The sequence below is a fragment of the Myotis myotis genome, unplaced genomic scaffold (assembly GCF_014108235.1).
Source record: "Myotis myotis isolate mMyoMyo1 unplaced genomic scaffold, mMyoMyo1.p scaffold_m19_p_3, whole genome shotgun sequence".
In the NCBI taxonomy this organism is placed as follows: Eukaryota; Metazoa; Chordata; class Mammalia; order Chiroptera; family Vespertilionidae; genus Myotis; species Myotis myotis.
The window spans coordinates 19,009,904-19,031,243 of NW_023416335.1; the positions used below are offsets into that span (position 1 = coordinate 19,009,904).

General features: G+C 42.2%; 1 protein-coding gene across 6 annotated transcripts in view; it reads left to right on the plus strand.

The window, feature by feature from the left end:
• Window positions 1-7,153: 7,153 nt before the first annotated feature.
• The window catches only part of UNC5D (unc-5 netrin receptor D), a 515,658-nt gene continuing 501,471 nt past the window's right edge, over window positions 7,154-21,340 (plus strand). For all 6 annotated transcript variants that reach the window (XM_036301089.1, XM_036301091.1, XM_036301090.1 and 3 more), the window contains exon 1: window positions 7,154-7,548. In XM_036301089.1, the coding sequence (XP_036156982.1) occupies window positions 7,446-7,548 (103 nt within the window). In that variant the 5' untranslated portion in view covers window positions 7,154-7,445. The remainder of the gene's footprint in view (window positions 7,549-21,340) is intronic.

The following is a 21,340-nucleotide window of genomic DNA, read 5'->3' on the forward strand; positions in this document are numbered from 1 at the left end:
GCTATACCATCTTGAACAGAAGCTATCTCTTTTTCTTCAGAGTGTTAAAGAATACCTTAAAATATTTCAGTTTTATTGTTTCATACACACATGCACACACACACATACACACACACATGAATAAGTGTGTGTATGTCACTTATTCATATAATCACAATTCATATACATGTATGCATATACATATGTGTGTGTTTGTGTGTATAATTTGCATTCTCTTCTCAGCAGAGAAGTATATTGTCATGTTGTCGGTAGTTTGAGTGCAGGAGAATCAAAGGAGTTCTAGCTTTATTTTCTGTTTGGATTATTTGTTACCAAAGTACTGATAATGATCTTGGCCTTCTAGTAATCTCTAAAGTCTATTCTATAACTATAATGTCTGTCTCAAGGGAAGTTAGTACTTGAATTGGGATGAAGTCATCCTTATACCTGACAAGATGAGTAGAATATGTGTTTAAGTTAAATTGCAAATGGTACTCTCTTAAATTTTATTTTCAGTAAAATACTACTTAACATGTAAAGCAGATCTTTTTCCCTTCAAAATGCATGACAGCCATTTACTAATGAATGCTTTTAAATCCACTGCCTGAGCTTAAGATATAATAAATTATAAATTCATAGTTTTTCTTTTTCTTTTTTGCTACACATATGGAGGAAAGGATTCAGGTATGGTAGGATTTGGGCCAGGGAAGTAAAAATATCAAAGCTTTATTTGAAAATTGGAAACAATTCTGTTTGTTAAGCTAGCATTTTCTCTTTGCACACCAATGGAAATCATTTAACACTTAATTAAGTCCCACTTAAATGAATAAACGATTGTTTTTCTCCTCCCAGTGACAGGGATTTATCGCAAAAACAAAAAAGAAAAAGAAAGAACTTGCATTGCTCATTTCTTTTGTTTTACTTTTCAGAGAAGCCATTTCTTTCTTTCCTTAGTGACTTCTACTTGGCATTTGTACAAGTAGCTTGTTATGGTTAAGTGTTCTTAGATAAACTCCTCTGATTGTATAAGCCACTCCCCAAATGTGTACACTACCCTTGTGTTTGTAATATTTTGTTCCAGAGGCCAGATACCGCCTCCTTTTGGTTCATGGCAATATGTTCTCTTCTAGTCTCCAACTTGGACATGCAGATATTCTCCTGACCTCATCCTTCTATTTCTTAGCCCTGTTCTGGAGTAAAACAGGTAGCTTTACTGTACAAGGGCATCTGATGGCCTTAGTCATGTCCATATACTGGGAACTCTGCATCCAACCCTACTGTCCCCCAACCATTCACTCTGGTTAGTTGGCCAGATCAAAAAACCCAAACACCCTGGATCTTGTGAGAGGAATGAGGAGTAATGGGGAGGTTGGATAGAAGTTTGTTCCTCTGTCACATTTCTGACTCTTACTTCTATTCCTGACTGGAGCCCCTCATGCCTTCCACCTTCTACTTAAAGATGGCTGTGTGGTTTACACGTGTGTTCTAGTAAAGGCTACACGGCGTTCATATGCCTTGGAATAATAAATTTACTTCAATTATCTTTGGGTGTCTCCTCCCTTGTCTCCTCCAGCAGGCACAGTGCCTACCAGAGTATGTAGAGAGTAACAAATGAATGTATAAATGATGTCCTAAGGAGGGTTATGGAAGGAATAAATAGAGACAAAAAAGGGTAGCAAACACTTGCCAAAAATACACACCCCACACAGGTTTGGCAGCATGTTCCATTCGACACAAAGAGTCATGGTATTTTCTCCCACTGTGGAAAGATTCCAAGCTATCCCTGAGCCACCACAACGACCGCAGAGTGCTGGGATGCTTAAATGGTCATGTTTCTGATGCTGAATGCCAAGGTCAGGTAACCCAGGCCTTGCATGTTATGCTGTCATCAGACACCACATCTTCTAGGAGTTAACACATCTCTTCTGTTCAAACCGCAGCTTATTATTTTTTAAAGCCCTAACAACATTAATTTACTGCCAAAGAATTGAGTTTCTTGTTATTCTTTTTAAATTCTTTCATTTGTCTGTGTCAGCATCTGCTGCTGAAACTCCAAGATGCCTGGTTCCAGGACGAATTCCCAGGGTGCAACCTGGGAAGGGCATGCTTGCAGAGTCAGGAAAAACTTGTTTAGTTGGAGCCTTATCTTGGTGCCCTGCTGCCCTTTTTAAACAAATGTATTGGATTTTCGTATTTTATTGCTGCTTCATAGCCCAATGTCTAAAATAGACTTCTCTAATTCTGTGTGAGATAGAGTTTACTTAACAAATGATCCCATATTGCCTTTACAGGCAAGGTTGTTAACCGGGAGTATTGTACACAGATAGAGCATCACGCGGGAAGCACTCACAGCTCCCTAGCTGTTAACATCCCTTTCCCCTGCTTCCACCAGGTTCATGAACCAAGAGCAGGGCTGTGAGCACACAGCGGTGAATAAAATTTGGCATGTTCTCTGGAAGTCACATGCGTTTTTTACATGCGCTGCTCTGATTGAACAAGATCTTCCTGGGGGAATGACTGGCAGGGAGCATATTCCCAATGGCAATATTGCTTGTAGAATATCTCATTTAATTGTATTGCCAAGTTCATCAATTGAAGTTGCCAGCTGTTGCCCTTTCATCCAGTTGATTTTGGCCTTCCCTATTTATTATCATAATTGTATGATTAACAGAGACAGTGGCGGAGCTAGAAATGGTCATCTGGGTCTTCAGTAATCATCAGGTTCAGGAAAGAGGAACGCTACAATGTTTGCATCCCATATGTGGGAAGATTGCCTCCCTTTGACCCATGTCTAGGGAAGGATCTGTGTGCAGCTTTAAAAGGCTGAAAGAGAGAGAGAAAGATGGCTACAGTGGTTACAACCAACACTCCCTGTTCAGTCCAGAAGGCTAACTAAAAGTGGTGTACACAGGTATTGTGGAACCTTCTCAGCTCTTCTAAGTCTTTAATCGATGTTCATAAGCCCATCTCCTCTTTTTTTTTAAGGGACAGTTGTGTTCTATTCCCAAGAATCTTGATCACTGTGACTTCTGACATTTTGCTTTCATTCAGATTTTAAATGAGGCACCTCCTTCTCCTAAAAGAATCCAGTTGTATTGTTTAGGGCGGTCTAAGAACATTTCCATACTTTCTGAAAGCTTCCATGAGTAAGGTGTTTGTTTGTTTTCTCTCTCTCTCTTCTGAGTGTCTGTTTTGTCTTTAGTAATCTAGGCGGGAACTGCAAGCTCGTCACTATTTTTCAAAAAGAGTTCACTTGCCTCCATAATCTTAATGTGGGCTGAACTCTAAAGAGAAAGGCCACATCTTGGCAGGCATGGCTTCCACCAGCTCTTTGGGTCCTCCCTTTCTTCCCCTTCTCCTAGAACAGCAAATCCTTCCCCTTTACTCATGTAAAACATTTCTACCTTCTTTAACTTCTCTTGGAGTTTTACCACTTACACCAAACAGGTAGGATCAAACATGTAAAATAATTTTTGTCAGGCATATATAGAGCTTTTCCTCAGAAATTATAGTAACCCACTTACAAATAATTTATTGTAATTAGGACATATCACTCTATGCCTGATCTCTATGCCCCCTCCTCTAAGTTTGACTTGACTTAAACATTTTCTATTTTTTGAGACTAGCTTGGCTAGAAATTATCAACAGGCAATGGAAAAAGAAGGAAGTCCTGCCATTTGTGACAACATAGATGAACCTTGAGGGCATTATGTTAAGTGAACTAAGTTAGATAGAGAAAGACGAATGCTGTATGATCTTATATGTGGAATCTAACACAAAACAAAACAAAAGAACTAACTTCATAGATACAGAGAACATACTGGTGGTTGTTAGAGGTAGGGTGTGTGTGTGTGTTGTGTGCTGTGTGTGTTTGCTGTGTGTGTGAGAAATGGGTGAAGGGGGTCAAAAGGTACAAACTTCCAATTATAAAATAAATAAGTTCTGGAGATGTAATGTACAGCATGGTGGTTACAGTTAATATTTTATTGTATGTTTGCAAATTGCTAAGAGAGATCTTAAAAGTTGTCATCACATGAAAAAAATTGTAAATTTGTGGTGATAGATGTTAACTAGACTTATTGTGGTGATCATTTTACAATATACAACTATCAAATCATTATGTTGCACTTCTGAAATTAATATATGTTCATTGTATTTGAATAAAAAGAAAACAATGGAAATAGAAACTTTCTATCACTTTACCTTTATGTATAACATGTTGGAAAATAAATATGGTCAATTCAAATAACAAATAATTGCGAAAAATACTTTACTAAGTCTATTAATTATATTAATATTACCTGGTCACAGCTAATATTTATGGGTTGGCTCTAATTCAAAATAATCTCTCACAATGTATTTGTGACATAATTGTCCCAATTCCAAAAGAGGTGACTTAATTTCCAATTTTGTTGTATTGAGTATTCAATATTGTAACACACTGGAGTTGAAAATGATGGATCTTAAATATGATTGATATTGAAACCATCTAGTAAAACACTCTCATTTTACAAATGAAATATAGGAGACATTGACTTGCCCAAGGCCACAAAACCAGCCCCTGGCAGTGTGAGGGACTAGACCTTTGGGACTAGAATCGCATCCTGATTCTACTATTCTAGGCTCTTCTCCTTGGCCAGACACATGACCCTGAGTAGCAATGGATGGCAATATATCTCTAACGGAAATGGAATGCAATTCATACATGTTTCAAATAGCCAGGATTAGGTTAATACAGGGTATATAAATATATGGAACATAATTGATACATTATATACATCCAACACATGGCATGTAACACGGGGTTTACACTGAAGATTCAACTTCTCCCAGTCCACTCGCTAAATCAAACTGAGGAGGATGAGGTGGGATGTCTCTGGAAGACCTGATGGAGTGGACACTGCCTCTCTCTTGGTCTTGGGCCTGGAATTGCTCTCAAGCTGGTGTCTCATTCTGGGTGTTCGGCAACTTAGTTATGTGACCCTGAGCAAATCACTTCTATCTCAGCTGACTTTCTTCACCTGCCAAACAAGGGTACAGTGCCCATCTTGAAGAGTTTGATTCTGCTCTAAACAACATTGTATGAAAGACCTAGTCCTCGAGCAGAGTACGCAATCGAAAGTTCTTGGTTTCCTTCCTTCTCTCTCATCTGTCTTTGCAATTTTACTTATATTTTTAACCTACTATGGTCTCATCTTTTCCTTGATAGTTTCTCAAAATAAAACTGTTTTTACTTTTGTTCCCCTCTGGGGACAACAGTGATATTTAAATACCATCTTGGAAACATGGTCAGTTACACTTTCTTTCTTTTTTCATTTTTGTATGAAAATGCTCATTTGTGATAGAACTGCCACATAGCTTGAAGAATAAGGAAAGTCGGAGGATGAATGACTATTTTCCACAAGACAGGTAAAGCATATTTGGTAGATTAATTCTCAATTCACCTTCTCAGAGGAAAAAGGACAAAACCCTCATTTACCAAGATTCTAAAGAGATCGTCAGGCAAGTCCCTAGCCAGCCCCACATCACTTGGCTTTGAAGCATTCCTTCCCCAGAGCTTGGTTTTCTCTTTCTTTCTTTTTTTTTATTGTCTAAAGTTTTATATATGTCTCTTCCCCCAGACCCCCAGATTGAACACCCCCTACCCCAGCCATTCCCACCCCAGGCAAGCCCCCACCACCCCAGTGTCTGTGTCCATTGGTTATGCATGCATACAAGTCTTTTGGTTGCTCTCTAACCCAAGCTCGGTTTTCTTGATCAGATCCCAAACCTTTCTTTGAGCTGCAAGAAGACTAGAGGAAACTAGCTCTTTCCCCTGACATTCACATGCCTGTGGCGCTCGGGAGAGGGAGGGCACACATGTTGATCAGGGAATCAATCTTTCTGCCTATCATCCTCTTTTTCTCTGGAAGAAAGTGAGTTAGTGCAATTACCTTACCCAGAACAATTACCTTGTTTTAAGCTGTTTATTCTCCAGAGAAAGGTGTTTTTGGAAACAAATAGCACGTTGCAAGAAAGGTGGGTTTTTAAAAAGTACTTGTATCAACATTGAGTGTGGGCAGTGGGGAACTATTGGGAAGGCTGTCTGTCTTTCTTTCAGACTAAGACTGCATTTCCTATTGGGGTCAACCAGGCAGAAGGGGGCACATTTGCTGACCAGCTGAGTTATGATGCCCTTTTGGGGACTGGATATTGTGAGAGAGAATTTGGTGCCCTGACCTTGGAGCTTTGGACGCAGGGTCAACTTCCCAGGTGTGTTCTTTGCTCTGAAAAGTGTGTCCTAACCCAATCACTCTTAAATTACTCTTCTGCAGAGGGGAGAATAAGAATCAACCATGAAATACTTTCAAAAGCAGTTAAATAAAGATTTGGCAGTCTATTCAAAACAACTCACACTTTTAAGAAAAGTCTGTCCTCTAGGAAGGGCCCAGCATGACTTCCTTTCCCTGAGACATAGAATAAACGCAATTCCCAGGGCCTAGATTTCAGCAAACACAATAGGAGCCATCAGGAGGGAGGGAGCTTTGTGAAAATCTGGGGGATCCCGGAGTGATTATGATCACAGACAAGGGAATTGGGGGTGTGGCAAAAAGGAATATGGATCACACACCCCTTAAAGCACCCATGATTGTAATTCCCCTAAACAGCTCCTGAGTGCCACGGTACGTGCGCGCATATTTAGCATAATTGCAACAATGGCTTTATTCTAGTGTGTTTTTCCCACCTTGGCATTTAAAGTCTTTTTCTTTTCCTTTGAGTTTTTCAGGAGTGATATCTGATCTGCTGCTAAAAAATGGAAGGAGGAGAGGTACGGCTGTGAAAGGCTCAAAGTTGAACAAAACAGAGTTTCCGCGGAAGCAGCAGCTTGTGAGTGCGGCTGCCGCGGCGGCCACATCTTTCGGCGCTGGGGTCGCCGCCGAGAGGCCCGCCGGCTGGGCTCACATCCTGAGGCTCGGGCCGGTCTCCGCGAGCCCGAGTCTGGACCCGATTCGGGAGCGGGTTTCATTGGCGGAGCGTGGAGAACCCGGGGGGCGCGCGCGGTCGCCGCGGGGCTCACCTGCGCCTCCCGCCCCGCGCGGCCGCCAGCCACCGCCCCTCTCGCCGCCCCGCCCCGGCCCGGCTCATTGGCTGCCGCTCGGAGGGGCGGAGACGGGGCGGCCGCGGGGGTCTCATTAGCGATGCGGACTCGTTTCTGCACTCGGTAGTCCCCGACCCGGCAGCGGCGGGCACAGCCAGCAAGCCGGCAGCGGCGGCCCCGCCGTGGGAGGCCATGGGGGCGCGCTCTTGCTCTGGGTGTGCGGCCAGCGGCGTCTCGGTGCGCCCTGCCCGGCTGCTGTAGGGAGCGGCCGTGGAGCAGTCACTCGCTCAAGACCCTCGGGACCTGCTCGCTCAGCCCCGGGCTCGCCGTGCGCCCCCGGGCTCCCGGGCGTGGACGAGGAACCGTTCTCGGCAACCGGGCGAAGATCATGGGGAGAGCGGCCGCCGCGGGAGGAGGCGCGGGAGGAGCGCGCCGGTGGCTCCCGTGGCTGGGGCTCTGCTTCTGGGCGGCGGGGGCTGCGGCTGCCCGAGGTAAGCGCTGGGCAGAGCGGGCGGCGGGGCTGGGGGCGAGGCGAGAGGGCGCCGGCAAGACCGAGGGGGACCCGCAGCTCCGGCGCTGGCTTCCCAAGTTGAGCCCCGCGCCTCTGCGCGCACCGAGCCCAGCTGGGTGGGAATCGGGCGGAGGACCTCAGAGAGGACCGCTGCTTCCCACCCCAAGTTTGCGACCAGGAATAATCCTACAGGTTGCTGTCACGGGTCCCTTACCCTTTACTCTCCTGCCTCGTTCCATTCCCAAGCCCTCCCCCATTGCTGCAGGCTGGAGTACCCACCTCTTTGCCTCCAATCTCGCTGTCCCCCGTTTTCTCCACTTCTTTCCAAAGCCAGGTCGCTCCTGGGTGGGCGCCCATCGTGGTGTCCAAGAGTTCCTGGGAAGAGGGGTCTGGGATGGGAGTCTCAGTGGGGTGGGCTTGGAGAGGGCACCTTTTCCCTTCCGGGAGTAGCACCAGGGCTGAAGTCCGCTAAGCTTGACACCCCTCGGGCGACACTAGCCCGCGGTCTTAGGTGGCCCTGGGCTTTGGTTTGAGGAGGCTGCGTGGGTGCGGGAGCTGGGAGAGCTGCGCGCACCACCCGCGTGTAACTGTGCCCGCAGTGCAGAGCGCCGCGCCGAGAAGCGGTTGGCCCGAGGCCGCTGGCCGGCGCGTCCTCCCTACCGTGTGCCTAGCCCGGCTCCGGAGCTCGCGAGCGCGGGGCCCCACGGAGCAGCAGGGAGTCCGCTGCCTTTTCCGACTTAAAAAGGTAGACCCCGTTTTCCTGGATCCTCTGGACTCCAGCAGAGTGCAATTGTACAACTGGTTTCGGCTCCACCTTGACCGAGGACAGAGAGCATGAACTTAGGGACAAATCCCGCGGACTTGTTTTGAAGCTGATCAGAGACATTCTGCACAGAGCTTGAGTGTTGTGGCTTTACCTTTGAATCAATCCGGAAGCTTCGCCTTCCCGCCCTTCTTTCCCTTTCCCTTTCCCCGGGTGGCATCCATTTGGCTTAGAATATGTAATTGCATTAAATGATGTCCCTAACGCTGGTCTGGTGAGAGATGGAACTGATGTGTCGACCTCCCCCCTGTTCTGCTGGCCATCCTGGACATACTCTAGTGGCCGCGAGGCAGAAAGGGGTGGGAAGGATCGAGGACGATCACAAAAGAACCAACATACTCTCATTTTTATAAAAGCTAAACGGCTTGTTAAAAGCAGCCGTGCTGTCTGGAATAAGGAATTGTTTTTTAAAAGTAGGTCGAGGCTTTCCGTTTTATGATCCTGTTCAGTGACTATTTGCATTTCATTTCTTGAAAAGTTTTATTTTTTTCCTTTTTCCTAATGGAGCAGGCTTTTTAAAAAGCAGGAAAGGGTTACAAACGCGCCTCAGTGATTGCACACACTGGGGGCCGGTGAGGAGGCATGGTTCTCTTTTCCTTGCTGGAGGAAGCACAAGCTTCAGCCATTTCATTTACTACTGAGAAGCCTCCTTGCAAAGTCAGCTCAGAGTTGTTGTCAATATACTACTGTGATGGGGAAAAGCCAGCCTTTTCTCTTCTGGATGTTGACCTAAATGAGTTACCAACACCTAACAGTGACTGACTCTGAGTCCTGACCCCTTAGACTTCAGTTGGTGGAGCTGTCTTGAAGCCAAGCCCCAAACTAAAAGAGGGGGCCTGCCAGAAGCCTCTTGGATCGAGTTTTGCTGGCTGTGAAACTAAGGCTAGCACCTCTTGTCTGCAAGCTGTTCTTTAAAGGTCTCCTGGAAAACATACTGTACACTCTGCAGGCTTATTTACCGTAAATGTGTTACATGGATCGTAATAATGTGCGAGACACATGGAGTGGAAGCACTAAATCTGACTAATATTTCCCTTGTAATATTTTACTTCCTGGGGCATGAAGTCCATTACCCTTAGCATCTGTCAGAGATTCTTCAGCCAGCAGGCTGTGGAACCTGTGAAGCCACGTGTACCTGGCTTTGGACAGGTGGGCACAATTGGAGTTCTCAGAACGCACGGGTGTTTTAATGCTACTTAAGTTCTCCCAGCCCAGGGAGGTGGCCATTCAGTGAAAGCAAGGGCAGGTGCGCTCTGTGGTGTGCTGGCCCAGGAGTCTCCCCAGGCTGTTTCTGGTTGGCCCCAGGTTCTTCTTATTTATTCAAGTAACTAGTCTTTTCTTCTACAGGCCTTTTCCTGTGGATTTGAACCAAGATAGTCTGCCTTTCCTGCTTAACAGGATTGATAGAATTATGCCATTTGCTTCAAGGATGTAAGAATTTTTAACCATTCAGCAGCATTCTCCTTACAATTATTCATCATTTATTTGTTTTCATGATTGCACCTTTGTCCCCCCCCCCCCCCTTTCTTTTTCCCTTTCCTATCCCACACTTAATGTAAAACCCTCTGAAGCTCAGAGGGGGATTTCTGACGATAGGCTCTGAATATAATGAGAGAGGAAGATGCTTGAGGCAAGGGAGTGTCTGCAGAAACCAGTAGTAGCCCAAATAGCAAGGTTCTGTTTCCCTCCCTTGTAAGCAAGACTTGCCTCTTTGGATTTATGTTCCCCGACTGGTGTCGCCTTCCCCGAGGAAGGCACTTTGGTGCCACGTTTACTGTATATTTCAACACTTTCCAACTTAAAAGAAGGTTGTTTAAAAGTTATTCGTGACCTGCTAAGTGCTAATTGAATCCATACCATGTTGTCATACTGATTGGTTTCTGTTCTTTGCAACAAGGGGTACTGCTTTTGCTCTGGTTGGGATCCTGTATTAGATACTGAACGTAAGATGTCCTAGTCTACCGGCGTGGCTCAGTGGTTCAGCATCGACCTCTGCACCAGGAGGTCATGGTTCATTTCCAGGTCAGGGCACATGCCTGGGTTGTGGGCTGGTTCCCCAGTGTGGGACGTGCAAGAGGCAACCGATCAATGATTCTCTCTCATCATTGATATTTCTATCTCTCTCTCCCTTCCTCTCTGAAATCGATAAAAATATATTTTACAAAATGAAGGCAGGGAGGAAGATAATGTTAGACAGATTGAGCTTTTGCACAATTCCTTGCTTTAAAATTTTTCCTGGACAATGAAATCTTCCTTACAATAACTGTAGTAAAGCATTAAGGGCAAGAGAAGCACACACTTATTTTATAGGCATAATTGGGTCATATGGTATATGCGTGCTTAAATCTCCTTATCTACCTAGTTCATACAGTATTAAATCTATAGTCATTTTCTCCTTTATGAATGTTATTAGTGTATCCCGACTCAACCCCACCTCTTTTCCTCATTCCGTTCCCTTTCCTCAAAAAACTGTCCTTTCTATAGGGCTCCAAGAAAAGAGTCTTTTCTCTCAATTTCTTGCCAGGCATGTCTTTTTCTGACTCTTGGGTTGTGCTCTTACCTTGAGCAGACCGGGGGTGGAGTGGGGGTGGACAGGACCATATTTTCCTACCCGACAGAGTGTTCTGCTCTTAAGTATCTCAGTGTTGTGACCTGGCTCTATAGCGGCAGCACTTGTCACACTTTTCCATGGTCTTGACTATGACAAAGAGTAATGCCCCCCCACCCCCATCCTTCCTCATGATTTGAATGGCCCATCTGTAGGTCTGTGGTTCTTCAAGGGGTACCAATAGGGTAGGAAAACCCAGGGAGCCCAACGAATGCTCTGGGAGGTCCTCTAGACCTTGCTGTCTTATTAGTTAGGGACATATTTTTCTATCTCCTCACTGACTTGTAAACTTGTGTTTTATTGTCCTCCTACAAGATATAGTATTCAACTTAAAATGGTGCCAACTTTGAAGGTTTATCAAGAAATTGGTTTATCCAATGGACCCAGACAACAGGGGGGTGAGGGCATGAGCGGGGGGGGGGGGTGTGAGGGGGCAATAGGGCGATAAGGACACATATGTAATACCTTAATCAATAAAGAAAAAATATTTAAAAAACTGGTTTATTAAGAGATGGGGAATATTTGACACATTTCCCTTAGACTTTTCTTCTTCCTGTTTTAATACAGAGGCTGGAGACCCAGATCCCATGCATTAAAATATAATCCAAAGACAGGTGTACAGAGAAAGGAAGGTGGTGGTGGTGGTGGGGGTGCAGGTGTCCTCTTAGTGGACGGGCACATCTATTCACAGAAAGCCCAGATGTGCCCTGCTTCTGATTACACCTTTACCGTTAATTCTGACTGTTCTATACTCCAGACAGTGCTACTTGACCAGCCCTGTCATTGTCTTCTCTTCTGTCCTCCTTCTCCCGATGCCTTCATGATCTGACAGTGTGATGGAAACTTTCCTCTGTCGTTCTCGACTGCGCACTCCAGATAACGACGCCTATCTGCTCACCCCTTCACTGGCTACATGGTCAATGTTGACATGAGAACAGCCGTCGTCTGCTACCACTTTGTAGATTATGCTTATTTTTACGAGAAAGCATTTTTGCAACCTTGTCTGATTATGAAAGAATAATAGTAATTGCTGCCTGTGGTGTCTCTAATTGATTATTCTAAAAGCTTTACACATCTGAACTCATTTAGGTCTTAAGTCTATGAGATAATATTAGTTTCTCCTTTTTAAGGTAGGAAAAGAAGGGCACACAAAGGTTAAATAACTTGCTCAAGACCATGGAGTTAGTATATGGAGGAGCCTGGATTTGAACCGACGTAGTCCAGCCCTAGAGTCTACAGCAATGCCAATTTTCTAAACTCCTCCGAAAAGAAAATGCCCCTGATATTCTGGTGACAGAGCACTAAAATTATATCTCTATAACTGTGAGCGCTGTAGAGGAGTTTAGAGTAGCTTAAATAAATCTATAAATATATTCAGATAAATCTCAGAGATTTATGTTGTGTGAAAACAACCACCCTCTCACCATTCAGCTTAATATACTTTGGGATTGGATTCACGCTTAACATTCCGAACGCCCGTGTCTAATATGATAGCTTGCTTTTTTTCTTTTTTTTTTTTGGTCAATTTTGAATTTTAACAAAAAATATTACTCTGATTGAATACACCATCCATGGAATGGCAGATCCCAAGAGACTATTTGTTGTATGTCTTATATTTTTAGCCTTGTTTGCTGGCAAAATGTGGAGCATGAGATTTGAGAATAGATTGTTAACACCAGAGGCTGCTGTTTCTGCTGTTTTGGGTACTCCTGCTGCTGCTCTCGCAAGGCAGATGGCTGGATTCATTTATAGAAAATAGATATTCATTCTATTTTGCATTTCCACTTTGAAAAGAACTTCTAATTGTTTGTGCCACATTGCATCGTATGGCCTTATTGTGCGCATACACATGCCGTGTGTAGCTAATTGTCAGAATTAGGCGGGTGTTAATGTGTTCAGTTTGGATGGCGTTAGAAATCTATTGCAAACTCTGTTGTGCTTTTGGAGTATTTCTTTGGAAAGTGGGTTTGTGTGTGGTATGGTGTGTACAGCATATTGTGTCCTTAACCCTCCCATCCCTACCCACCCCCTCCTACACTGAACTAAAATTGGAGGGCAGAAATATTAAAGTTTTGCTTAAGTGGCTAAAGTAAAAATGATAAGCGTGTGTTAGGCTCCTCTTAGACATCAGACGGCTACAGGACATAAATCACTTCCTAAGATTGTTTCCAAGAAGACAGGAGTAAGGTGAAGGCTGTATTCTTCCTATATGACCAGTTCCTCTGACGGTTTCCTTCATAAATAAGGGAAACGCAAAGCCAAAAGCTGTCTTTCAAGTGAGGTCAGTGCAGCTCCACTCAATGCAGATATTGACTATCTGCTCCCACATTTCTGGTTCTTAAAAGCGCAAAAGAGACTTCCTCCCCGGAGGGAGACATTGGCACATGGATCCCTTTGGAACCCAGCCCTGTAAGGATAGGAGGAATTATGTGGGAAAATATCACCATGACAAGTGCAACCTGACTAAGAAAAGACTTACAAATGTTTTGTTGTTACCTAAATTGAAAATGTGATTTCTCAATCAGGTAAGTCGAAGGGAAAATGACATTGCAGACATTCCAGAAGTTGACTGGCAGGCAGGCATGGGAAGCAGGAGATTCAAGAAACCAAAGGGAAGAAATCCTTCTGACTACTTCAAGAACCCAAGCAGTAGTGGGATAACTATGTTTAATATCATTCATAAATTTTGATAACTTACTATAAAAGCAAGTTTACTTACTAAATATTGAATGAGCAGATTTGCCTCTAAATGCATTTGTAGCATGTTGTTTAGAGTTGTTTGAAAGTGATTGGTGGCTTCTGCTTGCAACGTACTTATTTAGAAACTATCATCTTTATTTGAATTTAATTTAATAAAATCTACTGGGAGAGAAGGGGAACCAAATAAATGATCATGGGTTAAGGAAGCTAAGCTGGTAATATTTGAAACTCACAAATCAGTGCCTTTCAAATGTTAATGTGCATTTGAGTCACTGAAGCTCTTGTTAACATTCACATTCTGATTTTGCAAACCAGAGATTCTGCATTTCTGCCATGGTCTCTGATGACATCATCCATCAGCCATAGATGATAGTCATTCAGGTTTTTTATTTTCAATATTGTTTTTTACTTGGAAGCCAGTACGAAGTGGAATTTAATTCAATGTGTGACTATTTAAAAAATGCCAACAGAGGACTAGGCAAACACAATGTCAGTTTTAACTCAGACAAACATGCAACTACTCATAAAACGAATAGACATTCAGGGAGCACCATTCCGATGCAATATAATGCCTTAATTCCAGCATTTGTAAAGATAAATGAAATACTTTAAAACTCTTGAATTTTATTTTGAAGTAGTTGAAGACTTATGTCTGCATCTACCTCATTTCCTGTAATGAAGAGGAAACTGAGTCCTCCAGAAGTTGAACTGTTTGCCCAAAAGTTTTGTTAAAGAAGAGGCACTATTAGCTCTCTTCAGTGTCCCTTTATAGTGGGGCCTTGACTTACGAGTTTAATTCATTCCATGACGGAGCTCATAACTCAAATTACTTATTTGTCAAATCAAAAAGTGAAGGAGTGAGACACGTGATGCTGGGCTGATGTTGTGGCGTTCATTCACTGTGACATTCACTGCGCCAACTAGCGGTGGGATATCTGAAGCTGGCTCATAACCCAAATTTTAGCTTGAAACTCAAAGCAAAAAAATCAGCCGAGAGACCGCTCCTATCTCGAAAAACTCGTTAGTCAGGACACTCGTAAGTCAAGGCCCCACTGTATTTTACTGTGTCTCTTAACTGCAGCTACACTTAAAATGATCTAAAGTATAGGATAACGAGAGAAGTAGGCTATAGTTATAGTGTAGGACAAAACCAGTTGGTTAAAAACAAACAAACAAACAATAGTGTTCATTCGGGGTATTGATGTTCCCCAAGCAGCTGGATTGTTATAGTCACATGTGTAGGAGCTGGTGTTCGGGGTCTTTGTCACAAGACAGTCATCTCTACCATCATGTACTGTTACTCACTCAGTACCTGGCAGTGCTTGTTCAATAGCACGTGCTAAATTATATATATATATATATATATATATATATATATATATATATATATATTTATATTTGACTTTAACCTTTTTATGTTAAGGTATAAATAATACTGAGTTTAAAATTTCTAAAATGTACTTATTATTTTGATAAAGCATCAGGAACATTTAGCTGCTAGAGAAAATTAAATAACTGTTAGAGGGGTTTTACATTTTGTTTTCTTAACATATTGTAAAGCCTACATTCCTAGGTGGACTGCTATTCTAGAAAGATGATTAAGTATATGATGTGACACTATCATGGACTGCTGTTTAAAACAATTCACGTGCATGAAACTTGACACTTTTAAGGTACATTGACAGTTGTGGTCACTTTGTATTTTCACATCCACCCTGATGATGACATTGAGGTTTAGAGATTTTTCAACCAAGGGCAGACAGGTAGCAATAAACAGTATGGGGACTGGACGCTGAGTCCCCAAATGGTGTCTGGGCATTGTTTTACTTTCTTACCATGTTATTCTCTTTTATTACCTAACTAGAGGCTCGATGTACGAAATTTGTGCAAGAGTAGACCTTCCTTTCCCCAGCTGCCGGCACCAGCTTCCCTCTGGCACCTGGAACCCGGACTTTCCTCTGACTGCCAGAAGGTCATCCAGAAGGACATCCGGTCTAATTATGCTTTTATTATTATCGATAGGTGGATTACACTTACTTGGACAATGTAATAGTCTGCTCTCGTTACATTTGAGATAGGGCTCTGGATGCCCGAGCATAGGAGAAACAAATAAATACACATTTGTAAATGATACCTGTTTTCTTCTTGGTATACATGCCGTTATGCTTCTCATGGTTATAAACAGAAATAGCCCCATCTGGGAAACGGAGTGGTAGGAGCTGTGTCAGGAGGGATTGGAGGAAAGTAGATTTTGAGTATATTAAAAATGGTATACCGTAGTATGGAATAGTGGTATGTAAAATATTCTGAGGAGCTTGCTAAGCAATAATATTTTCTTAAAAAGAAAAGGAATTAAAATGTTCATTAAAGTAGCTAAAATTACAAATTAGTTCTGTAGTTTTATTTTTAATGATGCCATTATGGATACCAAATACTTTTTAGAAATATAACACTAACTCATCAATCTGCATAGTTTACCAAATAATTTGTCTTTATTATTATTACTTTTTTAAAAATATATTTTATTGATTTTTTACAGAGAGGAAGGGAGAGGGATAGAGAGTTAGAAACATCGATGAGAGAGAAACATCCATCAGCTGTCTCCTGCACACTCCCTACTGGGTATGTGTCTGCAACCAAGGTACATGCCCTTGACCGAATCGAACCTGGGACCCTTGAGTCCGCAGGCCTACACTCTGTCTATTGAGCCAAGCCGGTTAGGGCTTGCCTTTATTAATTTTGCATGCAGTGTGCCTTATTTCTTCTTACTGTGTAGGGTTATAAAACAAGATTATCAAGTCTTAATTTGCATTGGAATGCAGTGTAGTGGCACAATGCAGTTGGCCTTCCAAAAACAATTTTCATCAATGTGTCTTTATGAATGGTCTAACCTATTTTTTAAAAGAGATAGGGAAAAAATACAAACCCCAAAATAAAATTCTTTGCCAGAGAAATGTGCGTTACTAGCCTTTTGAAAGGAGCTGGAATGAGTTCAACTATCCTGCATCTAAACAGACAACCCTGTGTCTCCCTCCGTCTTGGAACCAGAAGCTCCAGTGATTGCCAGCAGCTTGCATCCGGAAATGTCTTAAGTTGTTCTCCTTAAAAAAAGCAATCAGGAGGCTTACAGGTTTAGTCAGTGTGAGGTGTGTGGGTGGGATGTCAGCGTTTGGGGTTTGCTTTAAAGAAATAAAGCTGGATAAAAATTTGTCATTACATTTTTTTTTCACCTTGGAGAAAAAAAACAACACATTGGCTATTTTCTCACGTTTAGCAGACAGGTTGAAATGCGCAGTGACCTCTGGGATAGCAATGTGGAAAGGACAGCCCTATCATACCACATCCTGCCGCTGAGAAGGCCATCACTGCACAGCCAATTATTAATATTTGTCAAGGTGCTAAGTGCTTCAATGCATAGATATGTGTGTATATATTATATATTAGGAGAATGTCATATATCATCATTATAGCAAACATATCATTAAGGTTCTCTGCTATTAATTTGAAAGGCATTAATAACACTTAAACTTGAGGTGTAGATACAATTTTGACTCGAAAGTCAGCTTGTTAATTCAGGCGCTGCCCTTTCTCTCTTTCTCCACGTATCTCCCATCTAACCCCCAATTCTTCATTTCCTCAACCCCCAATTCTTTGCTCCTCTTGCTCCCCGTCTCTTCTCAAGTCAAAACTCCCTTCTTAGTTAAGCATCGCTGTGGGCTGGACAATTCAAGACTACGTGCCCTTCAACATGTCACTTTTTCCCCTGGTTCTTTTCATTTCTCAGATGAGAAGTGACTAGGTTATTATTAATTTTTTAAATATATTTTATTGGGTTTTTACAGAGAGGAACGGAGAGGGACAAAGAGTTAGAAACATCGATTAGAGAGAAACATCAATCAGCTGCCTCCTGCACACTCCCTACTGGGGATGTGCCCACAACCAAGGCACATGCCCTTGACCGGAATCAAACCTGGGACCCTTGAGTCTGCAGTCCGACGCTCTATCCACTAAGCCAAACCGGTTAGGGCTAGATTATTTTTAAAACTCTTTTCCACTCTAACATTTTATGATGCTATTGTTTTCAGTACCATTTATTCACAGTAATTTTTTTCATCGTTTCGGGAAGCGTTTCTTGGCATTTTAAATATGTTTCAAAACCTTCAAAAAAAAAATGCTCTGGAAATGGAATGTTCAGGTCAAGGTTAGTGTGACTTCAGAGATGATACTGGTAACTGTGGCTTGAGCGTTTTCAAGAGTGTACCAACAATAAGAGAAATTTAATTTTATGTGTCAGTTTCTCTTAAATCAGTCATTGTAAACTAATGCTTGTGCAGCTATAGCAAAAGAATTGGGATGAGCGGAAACCGACCCAAGGGGTTAGGAATCCCTCCAGCGCCTGAGCTCATTTTTGCTTAGGTGACTTTAGGTGGGCGACCAGGCCCACAGATGCTAGATTGACATTTTCTTTTTTAATAGAAACCATATGTATGACATTTCATGTTACATTTCCAGATTTGAAGTCTTTTCAAATTATTTTAATACAAAACCTTAGGCTCATAACTCACAAGATTCAGACTTCCAGTTTGTCTCAAATCAAACGACATTTTCACATTTTGTTGAGATTTAAAGGCTCAGGGAATCAGCTAATTCTCATTTTCTTTAAACTTTGAGCTATGCATGTAAAGCTTTTCTAGCTTTGTGGAGGAGCATGGTCTGAAAGAAGACAATAGAAAGCATTTAAGTAGCCTTTTATTTACCAATTGATACACACTAATTTGATCACAGAATGTATCTCTGTTTCCCATTTGTAAAGAATCTTGCCCAACTGGTTTGGCTCAATGGATAGATCATCTGTCTGCGGACTGAAGGGTCCCAGGTTCGATTCCGGCCAAGGCCACATGCCTGGGTTGCAGGCTCAGTCCCCAGTAGGGGGCATGCAGGAGGCAGTCAATCAATGATTCTCTCTCATCATTGATGTTTCTCTCTCTCCCTCTCCCTTCCTCTCTGAAATCAATAGAAAATATATTTTAAAAAAGAATCTTAAAAATTATATTGCTGAAAAGGACCCTAAAGTTTCTAGGCCAAAGTCCATGCCTCCACACGAACCACCAAGGTCTAAAGAAGCAACATAACTTGCTTGGTTTTTAGAGGTCATTCCTATCAGAGCTGGCCCCTTGAATCCAGGTCTTCACAGTCTCATTTTTCCTGCCTCTTTCCTTTTCAGGACTATAATAACAACAGTAATCAATGGAGGCACAAAGAAATGTTTAGAAAAAGATACCAGAAGGCTAAAGACTATTGATCATATTACCCTTCTGTTCAAGGCTGTTTTTCTTTTACGTTTATATTTTTCTAAATGCCTTTGAAATAGGACAGATCCCCCTCCCCCTTTGGCTGTGTTCTTAATCATAGAATGTTGAGAGACTCAAGTTGGTTCAGTGTAGCAGAGATAATTAATATTGTAAAAGAGGTTTATATTATAGATGCTATATATTTGTATTGAAATTTAGTGTGGGTCTTAAGCTTTTGTTCTAATGAATTAACTTCTGCATCCTTGGTAAAAAAAATTGGTCAGTATGAACCTACTAGTAGATGCACACATAGAAAAATGTATTCACTTCATATTTGCTAATAAATATGGGATGTTAGTGCCATGAGTTAGAATAGGAACCTTCTGCCTTACCCAAGGAAATAACTTTAGAATGGTATTTAACCACACAGCTACTAATTGTTATCTGGATAAGTAAATTACTTCCAGTTTCCACTATTCTCTGTTTACATCTGGGTTTACATTGTGGTGAGAAGGTAAAACTTTCCAATTTGAATGGGTGGCCAGGTCTGTTGTTAGGAAGTGGTGTTACTGAAATGGCGCCATGGGTGGGCATGCAGGGGACATTGGCAGGAGCAGATTTTAAGGAACATAAACGCTGACTTGTGCTTCTTAGAAGAAAGCTTTTGGTGTTGGCCGCAACATACCAATAATGCCCCCATAAGGCTGTAAATCTGCAACCAAAGAGAGTGGATATGGTTTTAAAAGCTTTGGATGCTTCTTCCATGTACTCCCTATTGTTCTTAAATTTAAAGTGAATTCTGCATCCATGAAGGCCATGGGAGCTTGCAAAATGCACTCCCTGTAATTGAGCTGGAACTTACACACTCTGGTGCCTCTATCATGATTATTCATGCTGAAGCCACCTTGCTGGGGAAGTGTAAGATGCGGAGGGTGTTGCAAACTTCCGATTCTTGGAGATTAGGTGTCAAAATATTCAGAGTTTGGTTATTTTTAGCAGTTATCAGTGAAAGATCTCAAGGCTTGAAATGTGGTCAGGTTTAAAATTTTCAAATCCCTGGTTATCACCCAAAGCCATTTTTTAAAAAACTTGCAGAAAGTTAAACATCTGTAATATTGGGTTGAGTGAGAAAATGAGAGACAGATGCTTTCAATGTGTATCAGCATTAACTTTTTTTTTTTTAAAGTTGAAAACTGATTTTCAGCCTAGCCAGTGTGGTTCAGTGGTTGAGCATTGGCCTGTGTGAACCAGGAGATCATGGTTGATTCTTGGTTAGGGCACATGCCTGGGTTGTGGGCTTGATCCCCAGTAGGAGGGGTGGAGTAGGCAGCCAATCCATGATTCCCTCATCATTGATGTTTCTATCTCTCCCTCTTCCTTTCTGAAATCAATAAAAAAAATATATTTTTAAAACTTGTTATTTTATAGTTTAATATGCATTTAACATTTAACCAATTTTTTTGAAACATAGTAGATTGAAAGGTGACCACTAAATGTTTAATGCAGCCCCTGTTTGTAGAAATGCACATGATTGTATTTTAAATTCAAGATAAACAGTGTAATTCTAACGTCTTCAGTCAGCTAATGCCAAGACCTGCATCTCAGAACAATCAAGTCAGAATCTCAGTGGGCAGGACCCACTGACTTTTTTCTTAAGTTCCTCTGGTGATTCTCGGTTTGAGAACCTAAGATTGAGAGCCACTGACTTAATGAGTGCATTGATGGTGTAAAATTGTAGATACTGATTTTTTTTTTTTTTTTTGAGATTTGGAGAAGATCTTTAAGAATCCCTATCAGAGCAAAAGTGTACAGGGTGAAGGTGACCGCTCACAAAGCGTCTTCCCCTCCGCATTAGGCCTTATCGGTCCACGTTGGATCTCAAGTGACGTGGGTGAGTGAAATTAGATGCAAGCACAGAACATTCTGCCTTTCGGAGCTAGACATTTCCTGCTAGGATGGAAGCGCTGAGGAGTTAATAGAAGGAATGAACTTATGTAAGAAACATTATATAATAAAGGAGGGGACTTTAAGAACACAGAGTTGGAGGTTGTACCATATGTTTTTCTTCTGGAAAAAAAGCACAGGGCCCACAAATGGAGATTCCTATTTTACCCTCATCCAATCCCTCCTAGGCCCAGCAATAAGTGAACGTATTGATGGGTGGATTAATATCTTTGTGCTGATCTCATTGTCTGAAGGTTGTAGGCTTGTACCTACTCCTACAGTGTAGGGCAAAATCCTAGTCAGCACCACGGTTGTAGCTAGAAGAAGTGTGCAGGGACAGCTGGTACACCTCCGACACTTCAGGAAGTGAGGCATAGGAATACTTCCGAAAGCAAGCTTTTCTAAT